This window comes from Castanea sativa, chromosome 11 (assembly GCF_040712315.1).
Source record: "Castanea sativa cultivar Marrone di Chiusa Pesio chromosome 11, ASM4071231v1".
Taxonomy (NCBI): domain Eukaryota; kingdom Viridiplantae; phylum Streptophyta; class Magnoliopsida; order Fagales; family Fagaceae; genus Castanea; species Castanea sativa.
Window position 1 is genome coordinate 61,387,447 of NC_134023.1, and position 26,725 is coordinate 61,414,171.

At 35.9% G+C, this 26,725-nt stretch overlaps 2 protein-coding genes across 2 annotated transcripts; one reads left to right on the forward strand and one right to left on the reverse strand.

The window, feature by feature from the left end:
* Nucleotides 1-374: 374 nt before the first annotated feature.
* On the reverse strand, nucleotides 375-6,033 carry LOC142617751 (uncharacterized). The gene is made up of 2 exons (XM_075790705.1): nucleotides 5,881-6,033; nucleotides 375-2,046 (listed from the first exon to the last, which is right to left on the reverse strand). Exons 1-2 carry the CDS (start codon nucleotides 5,978-5,980, stop codon nucleotides 491-493), a joined length of 1,656 nt encoding a protein of 551 aa, XP_075646820.1. The 5' UTR covers nucleotides 5,981-6,033; the 3' UTR covers nucleotides 375-490.
* Nucleotides 6,034-25,604: 19,571 nt separating this feature from the next.
* LOC142616872 (uncharacterized) lies at nucleotides 25,605-26,387 on the forward strand. The gene has a single exon (XM_075789630.1). It carries the CDS (start codon nucleotides 25,605-25,607, stop codon nucleotides 26,385-26,387), a length of 783 nt encoding a protein of 260 aa, XP_075645745.1.
* The last annotated feature ends 338 nt before the right edge of the window (nucleotides 26,388-26,725 follow it).

The following is a 26,725-nucleotide window of genomic DNA, read 5'->3' on the forward strand; positions in this document are numbered from 1 at the left end:
TTGAAATATGAGTGAAGGAAAACTAAATGGGACGAGTGATTAATGTCAAGAAAACAAGATCAAGCATGGTGTCAAGAAAAAAATTATTAATTATTTTAGTGAACAATAAACACTCTCGTTAGGGGTGGGGGGAGATCAATTAGTGTGGAGAAACGGTTGTTAATTGTATGTGAAAAATAAATTTGGAAGCATTTTCATTTTTGCGAGCACTGTCCACTTTTTGATATTTGATGGTAGCCACATAACAAGAATAACAAATTTATATAATTTATGAGCAGTGCTAGATGCACCAAAAAAATATACAGACTTTTTCACTCTCCTTATTACACGAGCCTTCACATCAACTAGATTCCACTGCACTTCAAATGTGAGAGGGAGTTCAATTTTTTGTGAACATTTTCATTGACTCTAGCATTTTTGATAACTTTTATGCGTACAAAACAATCACTACCATTTCCTTTATTACAATATATATCTTTTTTTTTTCTTTCTAAGGAATAGGTTTCTTCTTGACTATTGCTTTGGGAATTGGTGGAGAGGGAAGGTGTGGTTTCATGAGAATTGGAATGGATGGTGGAAGTGACTTTCCAAAACCTGGAAACTGAGGCAAAGGCTTTATAAGAGGGAGTGGTTTCTTAAAAATTGGAATAGGTGGCAAAAGTGGCTCCTTGAAACTTGGAATTGGTGGTAGAAATGGTTTCTTAAAATCAGGAAGAGGTGGAAGAATTGGTTTCTTAAAACCTGGAATTGGTGGTAGAAATGGTTTCCTAAAATCAGGAATAGGTGGAAGAAATGGATTCTTAAAACCTGGAATTGGTAGAAGTGGTTTCTTAAAATCAGGAATAGGTGGGATAATTGGCTTCTTAAAACTGGGAATTGGTGGTAGATTTGGTTTCTTAAAACCTAGAATAGGTGGAAGTGGTTTCTTAAAATCAGGAAAAGGTGGAAGAATCGGCTTCTTAAAACTTGGAATTGGTGGTAGAAGTGGTTTCTTAAAACTTGGAATTGGTGGAAATGGTTTCTTAAAATTGGGAATAGGTGGAAGAATTGGCTTCTTAAAACTTGGAATTGTTGGAAGTGGTTTCTTAAAATCAGGAATAGGTGGAAGAACCGGCTTCTTAAAACCTGAAATTGGTGGTAGAAGTGGTTTCTTAAAACTTGGAATTGGTGGAAGTGGTTTCTTAAAATTAGGAATAGGTGGAGGAATTGGCTTCTTAAAACCTGGATTTGGAGGTAGAAGTGGTTTCTTAAAACCTGGAATTGGTGGAAGTGGTTTCTTAAAATCAGGAATAGGTGGAAGAATTGGCTTCTTAAAACCTGGAATTGATGGAAGTGGAATTGATGGAAGTGGTTTCTTAAAATCAGGAATAGGTGGAAGAATCGGCTTCTTAAAACCTGGAATTGGTGGTAGAAGTGGTTTTTTAAAACCTGGAATTTGTGGAAATGGTTTCTTAAAATTAGGAATAGGTGGAAGAATTGGTTTTTTAAAACCTGGAATTGATGGAAGTGGTTTCTTGAAATCAGGAATAGGTGGAAGAATCGGCTTATTAAATGGAAATGGTTTTTTAAACGATGGAAATGGCTTCTTAAGAACTGGAATTGGTGGTAGTATTGGTTTCTTGAAACTTGGAATAGTTGGAGGAAGTGGCTTCTTGAAAGTTGGAACCGATGGTGGTAATGGCTTCTTGAAAATTGGAGTTGATGGTGGAAGCGGCTTCTTCAAAATTGGAACATGTGGTGGCTTCTTCACAACTGGACCATGTGACGGTAATGGCTTCTTGAAAATTGGAATTGGTGGAAGAAGTGGCTTCTTAAAATTTGGAATTGGTGGAAGAAATGGCTTCTTGAACGCAGGAATGGGTGGTAGAAGTGTCTTTTTAAAAATTGGAACTTTTGTTGGGTGTGGATTTGTAAGAATGGGAATTGATGGTTTCTTAAAGATTGGAATGTGCGGTGGAAAAGGTTTCTTGAATCTTCCTTTATCAAGATCTGTGGTTGCTTTGAACCCTTCATTGTTAGACTTTCCATTGGTGGTTACACTAAACCCTGCACAAACAAATACATTAAAATGAATCATTTAGAATTATACACAAAGCCCAGCACAAACAAATACTATCACTTCTAAAAATAAAAAATAAAAACAAATACTATCATGATGATCAGTCATTTAAAATTATATGATGGAACAAAAAGAATGATATTATATGCAAGGATGTCTTATTCTTTGTCCTTTGATATAGAATATGGCTTTGGAATTAAGAAATCTTAGATGTTAAGAGCAATATCTATTGCTGGTGGTGTTAGAAATTTTTTTAAGGGAGGCTTATTAACACTTTTTTTTTAAAATAAATAAACTGATAGTTTACAATGAGAGAGAGGAGATTTGTACTCTAGATGTCATGGACACCAAAACGTATTAATCAGTTAAGTTACAAATCTCTTAGCAATGAAACTTGATTAACCTTATTGTATAGACATGTAATCTTTTATATGTGTAATCATTTTTCTTCTCATCAAATCATATGTCATGTGCTCAATGATTCATGGGCCCGCACACGCGCGCGCGCGCGCACACACACACACATATATATTACTTGAAACATTTTCTTTTACAAGTTTTTGGCAAAATTTTGAAATAAGGTTGTGATTAAATCCTTCCCATATTATAGAGAAGTGAATTAAACAAAAAAAAAATTTAAATGAGGTAATAAGAAAAGAATCAAAACAGGCTGGTATTCCTCTAAAAAAAAAATAGAGTGGTAATATTACATTTTACAAAAACCCACTTATGATAAATTTATAGCCTATTATATTTTTTATTTCTTATATATAGTTTAAAAAAAAAGGGTCGATAGTTGATCTGTGGTGAGAAAGGGGCAAACAAACGAAAGATACCATTCGGAGAGTTTTGTTGGTGCAGAGCTTAATTGTTATATTTCTTTTTTTAGTATTCCACAAAACGTGTTCTGCTTTTATAAACGGGAATTTTTTTGTGTTCTATTGAGCTTGTTTTTCATTGACTATAAAAACATTTTCATAGACTTCTACCATACTTAACACCAAAAAATAAAATAAAAAAATAAAAAAAAATTTCATCAAAACAAATAGAGTAATTTCACTTTTCAGATAAGCTTTGTATATATGGTGATTGTTTCTTTGGTTTGTAAAATGAATGCCATAGACAATTAATTTTTCTTTTTGTTTAAATGTTTTCATGGTAAATATATAGAGTGATGGAACCACCACTAGACCAGAGGGACTTCAAAAGTTTTAAATTGTATTTTTTTTTAAAATAAAATTTTTAATTATTTTCAAAAAATTCATACATCGCCCCCCTCCAAAATTGAAAACCAATCCCAAAATTGAAAGTTGGCCCAAAAAGCTCAAAAATTAGAATAAGAACTTAGCCTATATTTGTGATTGGTGGGCCCCTTAAAAAAAAACTATTTTAATTAACACATAAATCAAACACATACACATATATATATAACTCCACTTACAATAATAGTAATGACTTACGCTCTGTTTATTTCAGCATCAACATTTTCTGGAAAATAGTTCATTTTCCAAAGAACATTTTCTAGAAAACTATATCATTTTCTAGTGTTTGGTAACGACCTTGAAAATGAGCTTAAGAATGTTTTCTAGTGTTTGGTATGTAAATTTTTATTTTTATTTTTATTTTTATATTTCTTGTGTAATTTAAAACATGCGTATTAGGTAAACTAACTAATGTAATCAATATTAAAAAAAAAAAAACCAAGGATGAATTTGGTTTTCATACAAAAATTTTGACACTAGATACAATAAAAATTAGTTGTCAAATTTTCATGATCTCTATCACTCATTTTACTTATATATATGGATAGGAACGTCCACACACACACACACACACACACATTTATATATATTAACCATTTGTCTATATACATAAAATTGATAGGAGAATACATCTTTAATAAGTACAAAATAACAATAACTTTTCATTGTATACTCTTTTTGCTAGTACACTAATTGTCTACTATGATCAACCGGAAGTCTTTAATATTACTCAAAATTATGTATTTATATAATGTATCTACATAATATATCATCACTACATAATATATGCATAATGCATTTATCAACAAAAAAGATTATGCTATGTAAAAGTAATTTAGAGCCATATAGGCATTATGTTTAAAATTTTCGTCTTTTACTTCATTCATTCATTCTTTCTTCTTTTTTATTTTTTATATTTTTTTTAGCACTTTTATGTACAAAAAAAAAAAACTTATACATAGAATCCATCAAACCAAAAGTTTCTTAGAGAAAAAAATAAAATCAAGTTTGAAATTCAAAGTAAAGAATTGAGATTTTAGTAAAGAGGAATGAATAATTACCGTTGCAAATATGTTCTCTTTTGCAAGTTGGTAGAGATGAATGAAATAATTACTGAGCAATGAGGAAAAAAAAATCTACTCAAAGAACTGTGTTATAAAGGAGAAGAGAAATATGGAGAGAGAATGAGGGAGAGAAATCTATGGAAGAGGAGAGATCAGAGTGAGTGATAGTAAGGGTGTGAGGAAAGAAAAAGAAAAGGGAAAAGAGAAAGAGTGATAGTGAGAGAGCGTACTGTGAGATAGAGATTGTTTTCCAAAAAAAAAAAATTTTGGAAAACAAGCTATAAAAAACAAGCATTATTTTTATTAGGATTTTCTATTGACTAAAGATAGTTTTCCGTTGACCAGTTTTTTTTTGTACTACCAAACACTGGAAAATATGGAAAACTATCTTTACAAAAAGTTTTCCAGCAAAACAAACAGAGCATTATATGTATTTTGAACATATGTTCGGTATAACACTTCTATTGTAGGAACCGAAATTAAAAGTTTAGAAATTTAAGAGTTGGGTGCTGCCATGCTATCTAGCCCCATGCACTTAAAAGATTACTAGCGTGTCTAGGTTTTTTTTTTTTTTTTTCAATTAGTGAGATAACTTTACTGCTGAATGATATTGATTAATATGTTCTACATTCTCAATTGTAATAATTTTTTTTTTTAGAGTGATAATTACAACATACTGCTAACCCTGCAGCTTAAACCCTTTCCCCTCTAGACCCCCAAATACTTTGTGCATGAGAGGTATCAATTCAGCTACAAGGCTTTTGGCAACAATTGTAATAATTGAATCATCGTTTTAGTGAGACTATAATGGAATTGCTTATTATTAGCTCAATTTTAGATTCTCAAGAGGTACATAAGTATTTTTAATTACATTTGATGATATTTGTTTGTTATAAATAAGTTTTATCAATAAGATTTCACAAATTATGAAAAAAAAACTAGTTCTAAAATAGAAATTCACCATTATAATCATAATGTAGGATATTTAGACTTCAAAAATTGTAAATTTTTTTTTGAATTGTGTCAATGATTAGTAAGGAATATAAATCAATAGCATAACCATTTGTTTATAAAGTGAGCATATTGTTTATGAATATTTTATTTTTCAACAAAATGAAAGATCTAACAAAATTTGACTTTTTATATTATTACTGATAATTTTTTGGGATTTAAAAAAAAATTGAATTCTATTTTGATAGATAATATATGATTAAGCTGAAGTGTATTAGGGAAAAAAAAATCTGTATCTTTTATATTACCTATACTATACTAGATAGATGCCAGTTTTATTTTTCATATATATATATTCATTTATTTTTTGTTTAATTTTAGTAAAATTCTATTATTATTAGCGACTGTAACAAATTAGCAACAAGTAGTAGCTACAAGCCTACAAGTCTACAAATCCTAATGTTTAAACAATGAAGGAAGCAGCAATGAGCTAGCCTAAAATAGCTGAGCAAAATACCCTTATTATGTTAGAGAACAAATATACCTGAAGAGTCTTGACCAGGTTCACCGTAGCAGCTCACAGCAAACGAGAAGCACACCAAGAAGCCCAGAAGAGCCCCTTGACAAAAGGATCTAGTCTTCATAGTGCTTAAGAGATTAGGCTTTGCACTTCTACTAGTTGTTTCAAGCTTTGAGTCACTTTGAGACTTTTGAGTCTTGTAGGTCTCATTATATATTGTGAGCTTAGTAAAGCTGTTTAATCGGTTCACCTACGCAGCACTAACTAAGGGCATCATTGCATGAAGTCTTGGGGCCTTTCTGATTTATTTCTCTTTAAGGTAAATGACAGTTTCAGTGCTGGCTGACTTTGCTACTAAAAATGCCGAAAATGTAGTTGTACATACTGTACTTTACAGTTATTGCTTTTATGTCCTAGCTTCGAAGATGGCAAGTTGACAAAACCCCACTAATATACATGCATCGTGTATTCCATTTCCAGGTTTGGTCTTGTCATGTTATTCCTCTCCGGTCATGTCTGACATAACAGGATATATATTACAAAGTTCTAGTTAATGTATACGCGGCATACATTAACAAATCTATTTTTAGAAAAAATTTATTGAAAATTAAAAAAATTGTCAAAATTTTTTCAATTCTTGATAGAAATTTTTTCAAAAATAGTATACTATTGTGTGGCCTTAGGACACACATTAGTAAAATCCATGTCACAATTATTGGTTTATCTTTCTTTTTTTTTCTTTTTTTCTTTTTTTTTCTTTTTTGTCAAACTTTGATTGGACTGCCTTGGACCCGAGTTCCACTCAGGAAAGTCGAGTCCGCTACTTACATCTTTCCAACCTACTATCGCGAATGTATGCTTTCAAATCACAAAAGTACCAAATTTGGAACAATGTGATTAGGGAAAAAGAAAGCACTCTCCAAACATAGAAAAAACTAGTTTTGGCATATGTTGATTGTTGAATGCATTGGAAAAAACTTTCGTGAAGGCGTTGGTAAAACTAATGTCGGATTTCTGCTCTTCTATTGTTGGGGCCTTCTATGAATTTTATGGCATTTTAGCAGCTGGGGCGAAGCTAGCTTATCTTTGGGGGAATTGAACCTCCTCACTTGAAATTTTTTAATAAATAAATATACACATAATATTTTTATTAATTTAATTTATCCTTAAAAAATACTTTTGCACATCCTAACTTAAATCTTGCACATCCTAATCACATATCAGCTCAGCTCAGTACAAAGCCAAACACCAACAGAAATTAGCCCATTCCAAAATTGACTAAAGAACAACATAAATCACGGACTTCTCTCTCTCTCTTTAAGTTCTTTGACCTCATTCCCATGAATCTCACCTTATCTCTCTTCTTTTTGTCTAACTATCTCATTCTCATGAATCTGATCATCTTATCTCTCTCTTTTTTTTTTTATCTAAATATCTGATCAGCATCTTTGAGTACTCTTAAGAGTAAAAAGTAAATGTTTGTGAATTGTGGGTATTTCTCTTTATTATAAATTTATATTACATGTTTGTAAGGGTGTCTCTGATACTGATTGTGTATGTTATTTATTTATTTTTGTTACAATGTTATTTGTGTGAATTGTGATGTGTGTGAATTTGTATGTGTATAATATGAATATTATATAATTTAATAATTAGGAAACACAAACACTGTGATACATAAATGTGTGTATTGTTATCATATTATAATAACTTTTTGTAATATAGTTAGTGATTCAAGAAAAAATATAGTATAGTTAGTGATTGTTCAAGAATTTGATTGGTTAAATAGACATTTAGTGTATTATTTATGTATGGATGAGTGTGGTTGTGTATGCCAATTTAATACAATGTCAGTTGGTTGAGTTTTGTCATTTAGTTTAAAATATTCTTATAGAAATAATAACACATAGATAATAACAACTTAATAAAATAAATAATAAATAATAATACAAATTTAACAAAATAAAATGGTCACATCTACTCACATTAACAATAAAAATTGACAACTAATAATGAACTATTGAACTATCTTGTAATGATTTCAAAATATAAAAACTCGTAAAAGAAAATTGTAAAACTTCATATATTTTGTTTTTTTTTGTTTTTTTTTTTTGATAAATTGATGTATTTAAGTTCACTTTTTATTAATTTTTTTATTAATTTAAGTTTTTTAATGACTCTTATAAAAATTTCCTGAAGCCGCCATTATTGGAGGTACCGCCAGGATCCTCCAGTTGAAGGGAAAAATGCTTTTGGCCAATGAGTATTTGGCAAACCATCAACCTAGAGTAGCGGGCTTTTATAAAAAGCTAAGTTCTGTTTTATTCCGTTTATGGCGATTTGGTTGACTCAATCCCAGCCCTCAAGAGTCAAGACTTGTAGGATTATAATGATCAACATTAAATGGGATATGTCCAGCAACAATGGAGGCTTCGCAATTTGACAGCTACGAAATATATGATCTAGTAGATGCAAAGGGTTTCTTCACTTGTATTTAGCTTTTATGGACAATAGAGTGATGAGCTATACATGGGCTAGCGAGTTTTACAAATACCTTATGCCCATTCACAAAATTTCCCATTATACTCAAGATAGACGAGAAAAAAATATTGGCTCAGTAGATATGTTTTTTCCACTCACAAATTTACCCTTAGAAAAAGTACACATTGGCTCAGTACATATGTTTTTTGCTTTATCAATATTGAACATATATGACATTTGGAACATCTCACTTCTTTTTTAACGTTTAGTGTGTTAAATATTAAAATTTTAACATTTAACCACTGTTTTAAAAACCGGACCGGCCGGTCCGACCGGTTCAACCGGAAAAACCGGTGCAGTCCGGTCTGGTTAAATACCTCAAAACCGGTCAACAACCGGTCAAAAACTGGAAATTTTGAAAAAAACGGTTTGATTCTCGGTTCGGTTTTTAAAACCATGCATTTAACACACTTAATGCTAGCACTTTAATTAACAATCGTTAAAGCTAACTGTAGAGAGGGAAAATTCCCGACCTATCACAAGCTGACACATCATATTACCAAGTCTACAAAATACAACCAATTACAAAGCGCCACGTACTGCTGCTAGGTTTTGCCATCACTATTCAGAAACCAATAGAAATTTGCCAAGTGTCATTGAAATAAAGGCATGAAACTGCATCAGCATGCGTAAGCGATGACACAAGCAGCCCTGCACGTGTAAGCGATGACACAAACAATCCAGCACGTGTAAGCGATGACATAAGTAGACCAATCAGGCTGTGACATGTGTCACCAATCAGACTCCGCCACGTGTCGCTCACCCACCCCTAAACTCCTATAAATAGAAGCCTTCCCAAGACATTTAAGCAGATAGACGGAGGATAGATGGAGAAAGATATCTTGAGTTCAGAAATCCAGAAGCTCTGCTGGAATCAAACCCCGAAGCCTCCAGGAATTTCAAGAACTACAACCTCGAATACAAACAACATTCGAAGCAAAGTCATCCAAACTACTTGTCTAGATCTCAAAGGTCACTGGAATCAAGCTCAAAAGCCTCCAGAAACCTCAACAAACCCACAAATTGGTGAAGCTCTACGGATTCAAGCCTCCAAAGCCTCGAAGAACTTCCACCACAAACCTTCAAATATGAAGAACAATCGAAGAGGAATCATCCAAATCATATTCCTAAATCTCAAAGTTCACTGGAATCAAGTTCAAAAGCCTCCAGGAATCTCAACACACCATAAATCAACGAAGCTCTACGGAATCAAGCCTCTAAAGCACCGAAGAACTTCCACCACAAACCTTCAAACATGAAGAACACACGAAGAACACGAAGAACAAAGAATTTCTAACAAGCTTATAGCCAGAGATTCGTTGTAATTCCGTTTCAAAGATCTTCGATCCATTCCTCAACTAAATTGAAGGATATCTTGTGTTCAAATCAAAATCACATTACCACAATTCCAATCAACAAATCTTTCAAGGAAATCGAATCAGAGGATCACTCTTTTGTAATCACAGAGAATTGTACCACATATTCATCAATACAAATTCGCATTTGTGTAACTATTTTACTTGTTTGATTTATTTCGAACTAAGAATTTAGTCGTCTACAAATTCTGGCACGCCCGGTGGGACATCTCTGCCTCTCATCTCATTCTCCTTCAAAGAAAAAAAAATCTTCATCATCTTGCTACCAACTTCAATGGCCTCTAGCAAGAACATTCAAGCTTCAACAATAGCTACTTCAATGAAACTTGGTACGGCTACCACCAACAGTTGCATTGGAGCAATCAATTGTAGCCAACCTAAAGCTCACAATCAACTTCAATCTCAATCAACCAAGGAAGCCAAAGTCCAGACAATCATCTCCTTAGACCCTCTTAAAAGAAACAAGGTTATCAACAAGGACATCTCCACCTTGGAACACCTCAAGTATGGGGGCAAATCCCCTTCTTCCTTCACGAGAAGTTGGTCGCACGATTTCTCTCTCATCAAAAGGAACCCAAAAGATGAGATTTCACGTGCTTACTTTAATTCACTTCCTTCTCCATCATTTATGGAAGTTGTGTCAGTCATGATGACTAACACCTCTACTGTGGAAGAAAAGATGGTTGAAATGGAACAAAGGGTCGTCCTTCTCACAAAAGCACTTGAAGATAAGGACCTCCAAATTGCAACTTTAATGAACAAACTCGAAGTACAAGATCTTGGTGAATCAAGCCATGGTCATAAATTCACATCTGCGAAGGATGATGAAGGGAAAGAAATTGAAAACACTCCTCGACAAGAACAATTTACCTCAATGGCCTCAATATCTGTCCAACAACTACAGGACATGATAACGAATACCATACAAGCACAATATGGAGGTTCTTCTACAAATTCTCTCATATATTCAAAACCCTATATGAAGCGCATTGACAATATGAGAATGCCAAATGGGTATCAACCCCCTAAGTTCTTGCAATTTGATGGAAAGGGAAACCCTAAGCAACACGTTGCTCACTTTGTAGAAACTTGCGAGAACGTAGGGACTTAAGGAGGCCTCTTTGTAAAGCAGTTCGTTCGTTCACTAAAAGGGAATGCCTTTGATTGGTATACAGACTTAGAACCCGAGTCAATCGATAGTTGGGAACAACTTGAAAGGTAGTTCCTCAACCGGTTCTACAGCACATGCCGTACGGTAAGCATGATGGAGCTTACCAATACTAAGCAGTGGAAAGACGAGCCTGTTGTTGACTATATCAATCGATGGCGTTCTTTGAGTCTAGACTGTAAGGATAGACTTTCTGAAATATCTGCTATAGAAATGTGCATCCAAGGCATGCATTGGGGACTTGTGTACATCCTGCAAGGGATAAAGCCCCGAACATTCGAAGAATTGGCAACTCGTGCGCACAACATGGAATTAAGTATCTCTAGCCACGGAAATACAAAACCTCTCATACCTGAGGAAAGCAGAAAGGAAGTAAAGATGAATGACAAGAATGCAAAAGGCAATCTCAAAGACCCAATAACTGTTAACACTGCCATAATTAAGGTTCCAAGGAGAGAAGTAAAGGCAAATGAAAAACAACTTGAAGGATGGCAAAAGAACAAAGTGCGTCATCTGACCTTTAAGGAACATGAGCAAAAATCATATCCGTTCCCCGATGAAGATGTGCCAAACATCTTAGAACAACTATTGCAATTAAAGCTGGTTGAATTGCCAGAATGCAAGCGACCAGAAGACATAGGGAAAGTTGATGACCCTAACTACTGCAAATATCATCGCATCATTGGCCACCCAATTCAAAAATGCTTCGTCTTCAAAGAACAAATCATGAAGCTTGCCAAAGAAAACAAGATTGATCTAGACCTTGATGAAGTTGTCGGGTCAAACCATGTGACCATTGCTTGTGATGTACTTCCAACTCTCAGGCAGGGGGCAAACACCAATAAGGCTTACAAATTGATTGACAATGATGGTGTAAGGATCGGCCCCATCAATGGGAAGTTCCTCAAACGCTTCTATGCTTGAAAATCGAGAATTGCTCCTCGGTAAGAGTTTAAACTGCCTACTGTAGCACTACAAGTGTACATGATGTCTTTCCATTACCTTTGAAAGTGTACAAATAAGGAGAAATTAATCCTACTCTATGTCACCATTTGCGAGTGTGGCGTAGTGGCTGGATGCCCATGTCGCCCTTGAGGCCAAAGTCTCGGGTTCGATTAGAGGTGATACCCACTATTGTGCAATTGGTACCCATGAAATGCCGTGGGGTGTAAGGCGAGGATTACACATGTGAGCCCTCCCTTTTTGTAAAAAGAAACAAAAAAAAAATCATGAAAAAAAAACAAAAGAAAAACAAAGAAAAAAAATCATCAAACCATGAAAAAAAAATCATCAAAACCAGAAAAACAAAAAAATCATCAAAACCATAAAACAAATCATCAAAAAAAAAATTTGTTGAACTACGTAATGACTTGATCTCTCTCCAGGGTACGTAGGCAGCTTAGTACCTTTCACTAAGTTCAGTCACATAAAAAGAAGAAGGACTGCCAGTCTAGCTTGAAGAGTTTGTCCAAAGGTCGTCAACGTGCTTTCAAGAACCCTTTGATTGGCAAGGCGTCGCTTAAGATCAATCAATTGCTTACTATATGATGTTCAAAGATCATTGTGGTAGAAAGTGATAGCTGCAAAGAATTGGTGTTACTTAGCTTTCCTTGAAATAATGATAAGTTGATTCTCGGTTGTGGAGTAAAATAAAATCTTCAACCTCTGTTGCAAGGAATGGAGGCTGCATGGCATTGCTCATCTTCTGTGGACATCTTCCCACGTCTCTGAAGTATACTTTGCATCACTTATCTCCTGGGGGCATCTTTTTTGTACCTTTCAAGTCTAGGCTATATTGTCTCTCTTCTAGGTTGTGCCACTTCACAACTTCGAAATTTGAACCACATCATCTCCCTTCTGAGTGGTGCTGTTTCACATCATGTCTCTAAAATCTGGACAACGTCACCTTCCTCCAACATCTGAAGTTGATGTTGCATCATCTCTCTTTTAAGGGCATGTTCGTGCAATGTCAAAGTCTTGGCGGCATTCTCTTCACATCTTTAAGATTTTGCCAGTATCTCTTTGCATCCTTAAAGTCTTGATGGGAGCTTCTCGAAACTTCAAGGTTTTTTTTTGGCATTTCCTTGCATCTTCAAAGTCTTGATAAGGACTTCATGCATCTTCAACATCTCGTTGGCATCTCTAAAATCTTGATGTCTGGTGACAGTACTATGTACCCTTGATGTCTGAGCTATGTTGCCTCTAGAAATTGGTGTTGTTGTAACTTTATTATAAAAGTCAATATTGGTGCAACTTCAATGCGAGTGCAAGTGCTAATGCAAGTGTCAGCACGACTTCAGTGCTAATGAAGTGTTGGCGCAGCTTCATGGCAAAAATGGATGTTGGCACGGCTTCAGTACAAAGGAAGCATTGTCATGGCTTCATGACAAAGATAAATATCGGCATGGCTTCAATGCAAATAAAGTGTCGAGGCAACTTTATGGCAAAAGAAGAGTGCTAGTGCATCTTCATTACAAAGGCAAATGGTGCTGCGACTTCATAGAAGACGCAAGTGCAAATATTGCTTCAGTAGACAAATTAATGGTGATGCCTCATAGAAAATGCTAGCGCGGCTTCAGGGTAAAGACTCTTGATGTAGCTATGTTGCAAAGATTCTTGATATAGCTGCGTTGCAAATACAAGTGTTGGTACAGCTTAATTACCAATACCGGAGCTAGTACGACTTCAAAGACGAGTACTGGCGATAGCATCATTGCCTAGCTGAATATCCTCATAGAAACGTCGTTGCAAAGAAAAATATCATTAAAAGATTGTGGATGCAAGAAAAGAATGTAACAACATGAAGGCATACGTCACTGCAAGAATGTTGCTATCAATGAAATTCAAAGCCACCAAATGAAGGCCAACACTTCCATGAGAACGTCAACGTAAAGTTTGATGTCAAAACCCAAAGCTCAAGAAAATTGTGCTGCAAAACAAAAACAAGCAACAAAAAAATTTGTCAGGGAAAAAGATCTCATAGCACGTAAAGTAAAAAAATAAAAAAATTGAAAGGAAGAGAAGAAAGCTGAAGGTTGAACATGTGCCTCAGTGATGAAGGCAATAGCATGCCTTTATATAGAAAACATCTGAGATAACAGACAAGAAAAATGAAGAAAGTTGGCAAGCCATTAAATGCTGTCACCAAACAGATATTATTTGAAGTCAAATTTTGCAACTCAAAGTCAAAAAAAAAAAAAAAAAAAAAAAAAAATATATATATATATATATATATATATATATACACACTTCGTACCCATAAGAAGATCACGTTGTCAGAAAGAATTTATTGCATTAGACTTGCGATGAAGTTCTAGTCCGCATATTGTTCAAGAGTAATGCTACCGCCACAAATTATTTTACAACATTTTTTGATGTGGTCAACCTCTTGTTGATTTGTATCTAAACCTACTATTAATATCACTTTTTCATACCAACAAACTACTCACCACATTAGCATTTTGTAAAATTATTTGTATCTCTAGCATTATTCATGGTTCAAACTGACTGTACTATCGACTTGAAAGTCTGAGATTTCAACTATGTCAGAACCACAGAGAAGACTAAGATGACAACCAATCCAACAATGTGCGCCGTCTGCTCTTCTGAATTTCTAAATCCTCTAACAAGATGTCACAAAAATCAACCCACAAAAATCTTCTGAGGACTTTGAACAAACAAGAAGATAGTAACAAAGTCCAACAATGCTTGCTGGCTTCTCTTCCAAATTTCTAAATCCTCTGACAAGATGACCCAAAAATCAACCCTTGAGAACACTAGAGGCATTCAGTGGTTACCATGAACCTACGTCCTGCTTGAGTTTCTATATGCTGTCAGAACGACCACCGCCAAAACAGACCAACAATGCCAGCGGACTTCTTTTTCAAACTCGTGGGAATCCAGACCTCATTTCACAAAGTTGAATCCACCAAGATCTCAAACCAACAAAAATCGACAAAACCCAAAAATTTCAAGAGCAAACACTCTGCCATGGGCCTCCACACACCTACATAAGCTTCAAAGATCGCGGCCTACTCCTTCATATTCATACAAATCCAGACTTCATTTCAAGAAAGTGGCGTTACCACTCGATCCAGCGGCCTTAGATCGACAAGACATAAAAATTTCGCGACCAAAAAAGTTGTCACGCGCCTCCATGCGCCACCTGATGCTTCGGAGATCCAAGCATCAAGTTCACGCGCTCACACGCGCCACGCGCTCACACGCGCCGGCAAACTCTCACACACGTGCACGCACCACATGTTGACGCGCACTCCAGCGCTATGACGTCACGGATGACGTCATCCTCCATGAACCGGTTCGACCCGAAAAACCGACCCGGATCCGGACTGCCTGAAAAAAGAAAAAAAAAAAAAAGAAAATGCTTTGACAAGTTGGAACTTTGACTTCAACCAAAAAGTCAAAATTTTCAAAACGGGCCTGTCCCACTCATTTTTTCACGTACTTTCCAATTTTGGGATTTTTTTCTTCAACTGAGACTCGAAAATTGCACAACAGTCCAATTTCTAAAAAGTTGACTTTTGCACAAATTTTGACCAAAAGTCAAAATTTTTGAGATTAACCTGTCCCACTCAATTTTTCGCGTACTTTCCAATTTTGGGGTCTGTTTCTTCAACTGAAACTTGGAAATTGCACAACAGTCCAATTTCTAAAAAGTTGACTTTTCCACAAATTTTGACCAAAAGTCAAAATTTTTGAGATGGACCTGTCTTGCTCAATTTTTCACGCACGTTCCAATTTTGGGTCAATTTATTTATTTAAGAATCCAAAATTGCTCAAATAGTGTGATTCTACAACTATTGGCTTTGATGTAAACTTTGACCGAAAATCAAGATGTTCGAGCAAAGGTTGTCCTATCAGGTTTTCACAAAGATTTTGATTTTGAAATCTACGTATTTGTTTTGGACTTAGAAACCACCAATCTGACCCACTTTTCCAAAGTACTAGCGGTGTCCAAAATTTAAGCTCTCAAGATCATTATTTGAGATCCATCCATTTGGTTTGGATTCCCTTAAAATTATTCTCCAGACTTGATCAAGGCTCCCCTTTCAAAGAACAGATGAACTCTCACAAGTATGTCTCAAAATTGAAATTACATTGGGTCACTACTTCAGCCTACCATTTCCGTCGGTGCCTACCAGTCTCCAACCCACCATTGCCATTCGGTGCCTACCGTTCTCGTCCACCATTCTCACCAAAAAGTCCCGTCCGCCATTCTCAATTACTCAACTACCGTTCTTCATCTTTCCACTATAAATAGAAGGGTCGGATTCACTAAAGCCCATCGAGGAAAAAAAAAACACTGAATCATGAAATGAAGATTTGTTTCGTTCAAATTCTCAAATCCTCCTTCTCACAGCCATTTCTCACTATGGCCTCATCATTCTCAACACCTAGCAACCAAAATCGCTTCATAATCAGTTTGAAATCAACCCTCTCATGGTTCAGTAGAAACCCTTCTCACAACATCATCGCTGTTTTAGGATTCAAACAAATTTTGTTTCCCTACTTAATGACCACATTTGTTCATAAAGTTCCTCGTAACAAGGTCGGCATCGTTGTTCCATGCTTTCTTGGATTTGGTTGACCAGGAAATCCAAGTCCAGCAAAGACACCTGTTCCTAAGATCAGGGCTTCCGTAGTCTCTCTCCAACTGTTTGGTCTCCCATCAGAAGTAGCAGTTTGGAACAAACAGCAGCTTGGCTGGTTTCTAAAACCAAGATCACAAGTTAGCTCCACCTTTCATTTGTTGTGCTTTCCCAACAAAGTTGCATTAGATGAAGGTGGTAAAAAGTGTTGGGGTATCCTACAAATTGTCTCCCATCCAACACTTACGATGACCTTTAAGGTACCAACTCATCAGAAATTAGCCTTTGGTGTCGGCAAATGGTCGCTAAAGCCTCATTCCATGTTTCCACCAACGTGGGGTCCAAAGGTCATCGTTGCTGGTACCACAAAACACACTTTCTGGAATTACTCCAACTTAAGATCAGCTTGAAGAATTTCAGAAAATATACTTCTGAAATTACTTCAACTTAATGTCCGTCAGTATGGTCCAGTTACACATGCGCATTCAACGACTTGCCGTCGGACCTCATTCAACATGCAGCCAGTCCCACATCTGAAGGTGTACTTCCCAGAGACATCTACGCCAGAGAGTCACTAACATACAGGGTCAGTACCATGGTGTCATATGTTTCATCCATTCACTTTGCTTCATCACCATCTTCTTCACCACCACCACCAGCAAACCCAGAATCCCTTTTGAAATTACCTCAACTTAACCTGAGTGATGCAATAACACATGCACATTCAACCACACTCCCATATGTTCTCTCTGTAATCCGAAGTATACCCTTCAGATATAACTTCACCAGAAGTTCTTAAAAATAGGAGGCTAACTCCAGAGCTTTGCATGTTGTACCCAGCCAACATTCTCACCTCTTCTCCATCTTCAACACCCTGTGATCGCCACCAATGATCCAAATACTCTTCTGAAATTACTTCGACTTAACCTCTGCTAAGAAAACTCGGTCACGCGAGTACATTCAAATACTTGCAGACCCCTTCTCGGTCTCATCAAAGCCTTTCATATGGGTGGGTCTACTCTTCTGAAATTACTTCATCCTGTTAAAAGCTCCACCACCTTCAACTATTTCACTAGAAGAGTCAAGCATAAAAATCCATTTTTTTTCAAGACTCATTCACTCACCACACTCCAAAATTGTATGCATGAATGAGCCACGTACTGCTGCTAGGTTTTGCCATCACTATTCAGAAACCAATAGAAATTTGCCAAGTGTCATTGAAATAAAGGCATGAAACTGCATCAGCATGCGTAAGCGATGACACAAGCAGCCCTGCACGTGTAAGCGATGACACAAGCAATCCAGCACGTGTAAGCGATGACATAAGCGGACCAATCAGGTTGTGACATGTGTCACCAATCAGACTCCGCCACATGTCGCTCACCCACCCCTAAACTCCTATAAATAGAAGCCTTCCCAAGACATTTAAGCAGACAGACGGAGAAAAATATCTTGAGTTCAGAAATCCAGAAGCTCTACTGGAATCAAACCCCGAAGCCTCTAGGAATTTCAAGAACTTCAACCTCGAATACAGACAATATTCGAAGTAAAGTCATCCAAACTACTTGTCTAGATCTCAAAGGTCACTAGAATCAAGCTCAAAAGCCTCCAGAAACCTCAACAAACCACAAATTGGTGAAGCTCTACGGATTCAAGCCTCCAAAGCCTCGAAGAACTTCCACCACAAACCTTCAAATACGAAGAACAATCGAAGAGGAATCATCCAAATCATATTCCTAAATCTCAAAGTTCACTGGAATCAAGCTCAAAAGCCTCCAAGAACCTCAACACACCATAAATCAACGAAGCTCTATGGAATCAAGCCTCTAAAGCACCGAAGAACTTCCACCACAAACCTTCAAACACGAAGAACACACGAAGAACACAAAGAACAAAGAATTTCTAACAAGCTCATAGCCAGAGATTCGTTGTAATTTCGTTTCAAAGATCTTCGATCCATTCCTCAGCCAAATTGAAGGATATCTTGTGTTCAAATCAAAATCACATTACCACAATTCCAATCAACAAATCTTTCAAGGCGATCGAATTAGAGGATCACTCTTTTGTAATCACAGAGAATTGTACCACATATTCATCAATACAAATTCGTATTTGTGTAACTATTTTACTTGTTTGATTTATTTCGAACTAAGAATTTAGTCGTCTCCTCTAACCTATAACCCACGCCATACACTGATACACAAATGTCATTTGTAATTTTCACTCTCACCCATTTTTCCTAGAAATGAAACCATACGTAAGGCACAAATCCCAAGGGGAAGACCTCTTTCCTCTAGTTTGACCAAAACGCCAGTTCCACCATGTTAGCATATAGGGAGAAAAATTCCAAGACATTGTAGCATGATTGGAGTATATAATGTGTCAATTGTTCAAAATTAAAAGGTCCAAAATGCAACTCAAAGAAGATATTCATTCAAGAGCTCGACTGGCCTTCAATTGCTGCTCAATCGATGGAAAGAGGATTTCCAAAAGGATTGTATGAAGGAGAAACCTCTGCTGGGAGCAATAAGAATATCGCAATAAAATTAGGTTCTTTGTGCGGAGAGCTTGTAAGCACTTCCTCCTAACTCTGTCAAATATAAGACACAAGAGTGTTGACGTCGATGGAAAATGAGAGTTGTGTGAAAATTATAAAGAAGAAACCATATGTCACGCTGTGTGGGAGTGAAAGGCTAATCTATATATATAAAAGGGAGAAACCTCACGCTTCTGAAACTCTCACAAATTTTCACATTAGTACAATATTTAAATAAAATATCAGCATAATATTTAAATAATTAAAATTATTTTTGTTTAGTCCAAACTTAATAAGGAGTGAAACTCTATCTTTCTAACAAGTCCAACTTAAACTCAAACTCCTCATTACTATTTTTTTAAAACAAAATTATTTTTATTTAATCCAAACTTTACAAGAAATGAAATTCTATCTTTCAAACAAGTTCAACTTAAACTCAAACTCAAACTCAAACATTGATAATTTATCTCCAAATTTGCAAATTAATCATAAATACTATAAAAGCAAAGCAAATCCTAATTTTTTTTTTTTAAAGCTAAGTAGAGGTATGAACTTTTTTTATGCTATTTTCATCTCCTCTACTTTGTTAAAAAAAAATTATTTTATGGCTTTTCATGTATTTTTTAAAAAATAATTTTCGTACATGAACCACCAAACTTTCTTTAGCAGTTTTTTTACAAGATAAAAAAACTTGCAATAATTGAAATTATTCTTTTAAATGTAACTCATTTTCTCTTATATTTCTATATTGTTTAGTCATATATATTTCGTTTTATTTCAATAATTTCTAAGCAGTGAATCATCTTATTCTTTAATATTTTTTGGTCTTTTAGAAGTTTTAATATCTGAATTTTTGAGTTATTTTTTTGCAGTATCTAAAACTGTCTAACAAATTTTTTGTAAGTCATTGCACGTTCAAATAATGGCTTCTTCATCAAATTGTAACACAAATTGAAATCATACAAGAAGAAATCATGTAATGGTGTAGTTTCTTAAATTTTTTATAAAATTATTTTAGTCTACCTCACAAATAGGTAGACTAGTATGTGAAATGTTGGATCACTAAGTTCCCTCATGGCAAGTCCCCGACCAAGGAACTTCATTGACGTAGCCATGCATATGAGGGTATAGGGTACAAATAAGGAACTAGGGTCAATGATTATCATATATTCATTATTCTATACATCATCCATATACACGACCACAACATCTCTCATGTATAAGAACTGAAAGTTAGGGACTATGAAGCAGGCAGGTCTAGGATTTCAAGTTAGAGGGGGCCAGAGTATAAAAATAAATAATAAATAAATAAAAACTCCAAACAAACATTCATATAGTATCAACAAATTATATATACACAAAATCGTTGTTTTCTAATACATTAAGATGCAATCATCTATAAAAAAAAAAAAAAAAAAAAAAAAAAAAAAAAAAAAAAAAAAAAAAAAGTTTTTTTAAATACTAGGTTAGTTAGGATTTTTTTTTTTTTTTTTAAGTTAGAACATTCACAGTAATGGTGCTAAAACATTTAATGGTGCTAAAACATTTAGCTTTTACCATCTTAAAAAAGAACTGAGATCTTTTTGGACAAAGATGAAATTGTTGTTGTAGCAATGGAAGTAGCTATACTTAATTTTTAAAAAACATCATGTTAGAGAATATTATTTTAGAGGGCTACACAAGCAAGGCGATGGTTGCACCGGCAGTTGAGGAAAATAATAGAATACTCTAAAAGTATGATAATTGTGTATCATTTTCTCACATAAAAAATTAGTCCTACTATGAATTTTATTAGTAAGATCTACTATATATATGCATATGAGAGGAGAAAATACACGTTTAAGATGACTCAAATATTCATGATCCAGCTAGTTCAAGGGGCTCAACGCATCATGATGAACTTTTAGCATGATTTAAGGCCAAATTGGCCCAATACCATCATTTTTTAAAAAATGTAGGCAGAAAACACTGTTTCGGAGTAATTGGGGATATACCACTATTTCCAGTACTCGAGTTTGGTGAACTCGAGTACCGGATTTGACACTTCCACCGTGGCATGCCAGCATGGAATTTCTATTTTTTTAAAAAAAATTCACCCAGTACTCGAGTTTGGTGAACTCGAGTATTGTATGATCTGGTACCCGAGTTTAAGGAACTCGGGTACCAATCTGGATTGACGCTGGAGCTGCTGATGGGATAATGTCGATTGATACTCGAGTTTTGTGTACTCGAGTACTGTGAATAGTACCCGAGTTGTTGAAACTCGAGTACTAATCTGGATATGCAATTTTGTACCAATCTGGATTATCTGCCAACATGTGATGGGAATCCAAAATTATACTCGAGTGTCCTCTACTCGAGTACCTTGAATGGTACTCGAGTTCTTAAAACTCGAGTACTAATCTGAATTGCAATTTTGTACCAATCTGGATTGTCCGCCAACATGTGATGGGAATCCAGATTTATACTCGAGTTTCATCTACTCGAGTACTTTGAATGGTACCCGAGTTCTTGAAACTCGAGTACTAATCTGGATTGCAATTTTGTGTATATGCCCATTATACTCGAGTTTCGTGTACTCGGGTACCTTTCAAAGTACTCGAGTATATCAAACTCGAGTATTGCTCACTAATACCGGCCATTTCTAATCTCTCATCTCTCATTTCTCACTCACTTGTACACTCTCACTCTCACTCTCCAAACCCCAAACCCATTTCATCGCTGGCAAACTTGGACTCCCAAACCCGTTTCATCACCGGCGCCGCCGTACAAACCCCAAACCCGTTTCATCGCCGGCGACCTCGCACTCAAAGGTTAGCAATGTTGGTAATTTTTTTTGTTCTTTCCATGAGTTTTTAAGTAATTGTGGTAATTTTGATTATCAATTGTGTTGGATCAAAATTTTTGTTCATTGTTGTGTAAAATGCAGAGGAAACAATGAAAATTGGTGTGAAAGTTTAACAAGAAATGAAATATTGTTGGCTAGTTTTTTGTTTTGTTTATATGTTTTTTGAAAACATTGTGAAACGAAAATGAGAGTAGAGGAGGGTGCATGTTGCATTGTTGTAATTAAAAGGAGTCAAGAAATTGAAGTGAAGCTAATTCTATTAAACTATGATAAGTGTGTCTTAACATAAATAAATAAAGGGTAGCTCTGTAGATCTTAATTATTTGATCTTTTTTGATTTGGGTGTGTCTCTTTGTTCCTTGTTATGAAGTTTTAGAGGGGAATTACTGTGTTGTTTATGTTACATGGTTCTTTTTATTTTAGTTTTATTCTGAAACTATTTGATTCATTCTGTTGTTGATATGTAGGAATTTTTTTTATTGCAATGAGCTGTGTTGTGTTACGTTTATTGGGAAATTCAAATTGTCATTGCTTGATAGTCTAGAATTATCCAAAATGCAATTTGTTTTGGATCAATGTTGCTAATAGGAAGTGATGATATGTGTATATATATATATATATATATAGGAGGATGCGAGTTTGTATTTGTTGGGTCATGAATGGATTTGACATTCTTTTCCTCTTTTTGATTTCGTAGTTGTGGAAATATTCCCTATAGAATTATATTAGTTTGTGACTGTGCTATGTTGAATCATGGATATTGTGAATTTAAAAAACGTGAATTGAAAGAACTCACTTATTAGAAAGAACTTATTAGTTTTAAAAATAGAAAGAACACATGAATTGAAAGGCTTAGATTAGAGCCCTTTAAAGAAAATCAATCAAGTGCTTAGTGATTAGTAATGATTGTAAAAGATGAGCAACACCAAGCTGAAAGGTTTAAGTTATTTACCAAAGACATTAAATGGGCCCCTAAGAAACCAGAAGACATTTAAGAAATTTCACACACACTTTGAGAGCTTAGTGATTATTAAGTACATCCATTCACCAATACCACCAACTTTAAAAAATTTGAACCATGATTTTCCCACTACAATCAATACATTATCAGAGTTCCAATCCCCTGAAGTTTTCAATTCGTGCTCAAACATGTAAATCAGAATGATCAAAAAAACAAAATAGGAGAAACATGTAGAACCCATCACTTAAAACAATAGAAACTTAAATGGAAATCCAGTTGGAGAGAAAAATGTGAAAACTGGTTGAAGACTAACCTTTAAGATGACCAACAATCTGCTTGTTGTCTTCAGCGATAAATTCCCCCAAGTAATATTTCAAAGTTCAAACCTCCATTATTCGAATAAAAAAAAGTATCATCAAACTATCCTAGCTTTGTGTCAATGTCCTTATGTTCACCAAAAGAGTTTAATAAAGTAAAGAAACAAAGGGGTTTAGATAATTCTGATTAAGACGCTAATACTTTTTGGTGTCTAATGAAACTCATATGTCACATATATTCGTCAACAGAACAAGTCACCGCCTGCCTATAAAGACAAAATGAACACACCACTTGGTTCACAGGCAGAAATAATGCACCCCTATATTTGTTAAATATTCAATTATATATATGTCTATGATTGAGTTTGAATATAAATTGTTTTTATCATACGCAAGATCTATTGCAAGTGGTTATACATTATGACAACTTTTATATTGTTAATAACAGGTCAATGATGGATTTTCACTTTTTCTATGTATACTACGATGGAGAGATGTATTATCATGACTTGCATGGGTTGTCATACCAAGGCTCGAACCAAAAGCAAAATTGTGTTAGGGTGAAGCGTGGGATAGGCCTTATGAAATTGCAACGAAGAATATTGAAGGTGATGGGGTTAGACCACTCTAGGCATAACATTTTCATCGTGTATCGAGCACCTCAACGAGTTCTAGACACCCATGTTTTCTACAATTCACTACAGTTATCGAGCGGCGCCCAAGTGAAGATGATGCGGGAAATTGTTAAGCAAATGGTGGTGAAAGGATTTTTTGCTTCGGATCTCTATGTCACTGTTGAGCCCACCATAGTAGAGGCTGGGGACAACACACTGTTTTGGATGGAACTGTAGATGAGCACATTGACTCAATACCATTACAATCTTATCATGGGTGTGCAGAAAACACAGGAGATCAGTATGGTACTGAACTGTGGCAAACATTTCCCCATGCTTCACACATTGAGGAGGAGCAAGGGCCCCAGGAAGTGCATGCAGGAGAGCATTTCTCTCATGATGAGCTGCATGGGGGCACATCTAAACCTGAATATGATCACGGACTTGGTGACGATGCAACCCATATTGATGTTACTAGGGATGAGTTTGAGGAGCTTCTAGAAACCATGGGTGAACATGATGATGTTGATCATATCGAGGATGTGGTTGTAGAAGAGAATAGAGACACATGCCCTGGTCCCGATCCTACATCGGAATGGTTCACCAAAAACACTTGGGATAATATGTTTGATCCATCACCGGTTATGCAAGCAGAAGTATCAAGTTGGACGCCTGGGCAGCAGCCAATGAAAGGAATGGTATTCGCGACTGAATTCGCGGTGCGACATGCATTGACTTGGTACGCACTACGAGAGAATTTTAGGTTTAAAACTGAGCATTCAGACTCAGAGAGGCTTATGGTGAGTTGTGAGGATGATTCCTGCCCATGGTCAGTCCGTGCGATCTGTTGCAAGGGAGACAATGTCTGGAAGATTGCAAAATGCAAGGGTCCCCACACGTGCGACAAAATTCAGAATGCTCATGATGGACGGATGATTGATTCGGTGTTCCTAGCATACGTACTTGAGCGCTATATACGAGAAGACCCCGCGTATAAGATAAAGAACTTACATCACGTTGCTTTGGCAGACTTAAAACACGAAGTATCTTACTACAAGGTATTCTTTAACTTGCATTCTTTTTTCAATACATGGAAGTATAAGCATGATTGTAATTCCCAAAACCCATGAATACCTGATGTTATGAAAAATGAAATTGAATTGAAAAAAAAAAACGAATAAAGAGAAAGAAATATTATCTTCATCTTATAGCCTTACAAGTCTTGATTTGTTTTCTTCAACTATAATTATTTGACTTGTACTTAATTTCTAACATAATCATTATGGTTCACATACAAGGTTTGGGATGCCAAACAAAAGGCCGTTGCAGCTATATACGGGGATTTTAAGGAGTCTTATGCAGAGTTGCCACGTTTTTTGGCAGGACTTAAGGATGCAAGTTCGGGTACAAAGTATAAGTTAAACGTGGACGATAATGATGAACCAAGAACCTGTACATTCAAGTCCGTATTTTGGGCGTTTCGTCCATGTATTATTGGATTCAAGAACTGTAGGCTTGTGATTAGTATTGATGCAACCCACCTCTATGGAAAATATAAAGGGAAATTGATGATTGCAATGGCGACAGATGCTAATAATAAGATTTATCCACTAGCCTTCGCCGTTGTCGAGAGCGAGAGCACAGAGACTTAAGGTTGGTTCTTGGCTTGTATAAGAAGGTATGTTACTGACTGGAGACACCTGTGTGTCATATCTGACAGACACCTTGGGATACAAGCTATCTTCAGAGACACTAATTGAGACTATTTGCAGCCTCCCATGACAGAACATCGTTACTGCCTTCGTCATCTATGCAGTAACATGAACACTAGATGGAACAATGAAACTTTAAAGAACCTAGTATGGAGGGCAGCAAGTGCTACCCAGGAGCGAAAGTTCAATGCCACGTTCGATTTAATTGAGAATGTGAACCAGGATGCGCACCAATATCTGAAGGATGTGCCGAAAGAGAAATGGGCTCTAACTTTTGACGAGGGTTACCGTTATGGGGCGATGACTACAAATGTCTCCGAGTGCTTCAATGGTGTTCTAAAGGGTGCTCGTAGCCTGCCCATTATAGCAATGGTGAAATACACATGGTTCAAACTGAATGCTTATTTCGATGATCGTCGCAATAACAGCATAGAGCAGTTGAATTCAGGAAAAAAATGGTGTAAATATGCCTTGGATATCTTCATGAGAAATAAGGAGAAGGCAGAGCATCACAGGGTGATGAGATTAAGCGCGCAACAACAATCATATCAAGTAGATACACCGCATAATCCAGGGACTACTGGACATGGGGATCACACACATGGAGTTAATCTGCTGCAAAGAACGTGCACATGTCAGAAATGGAAATTGTATAAGATACCATGTTCACATGTCATAGCAGTTTGTATTAGGTATCGACATGATGCAGAACAGTACATTGACCTATGCTATAGCGTGGACGCACTATTTCGGAGCTATGCTCCCGTTTTCCCTGTGTTGAAAGATAGATTATCATGGTCGGATCCTAAAGAAACTCGAAGGGTCCTCCCTAACCCCCAATTGATCTGAGAGAAAGGTCGCCGTGTTTCAACACGAATCAGGAATGAGATGGACGAGGGCGGGAAACGACCTAGAACCACACCATGGAAGGAGGGGGGGAGGAAGGTGCAATGCGGGTTGTGTGACCAAGAGGGGCATAACCGAAGAACATGCCCTAAGCGGAACGAGGCTCCGACGAGTGGTGGTCTCGCGGACTAGGTACGCTAAGTATGATAGTGGTTGGTGGTGAATCTGGGAATGGATTGTTGGATGATGTACAGGTAGGGAATGTTCCTTTTTCCTTAAAAACTTTACATTCAAAGTAGCATTAAATTTCTTCTAAAATCTTACAAAGAACTCAAATTGGA

Coding starts and splice junctions, on each gene's coding strand:
- LOC142617751 (XM_075790705.1), bottom strand. CDS start 5,980: ATGAAGACTAGATCCTTTTGTCAAGGGGCTCTTCTGGGCTTCTTGGTG. Junction 2,047..5,880: donor ACCTGGTCAAGACTCTTCAG/GTATATTTGTTC, acceptor TTGTTTGTGCAG/GGTTTAGTGTAACCACCAAT.
- LOC142616872 (XM_075789630.1), top strand. CDS start 25,605: ATGACAGAACATCGTTACTGCCTTCGTCATCTATGCAGTAACATGAAC.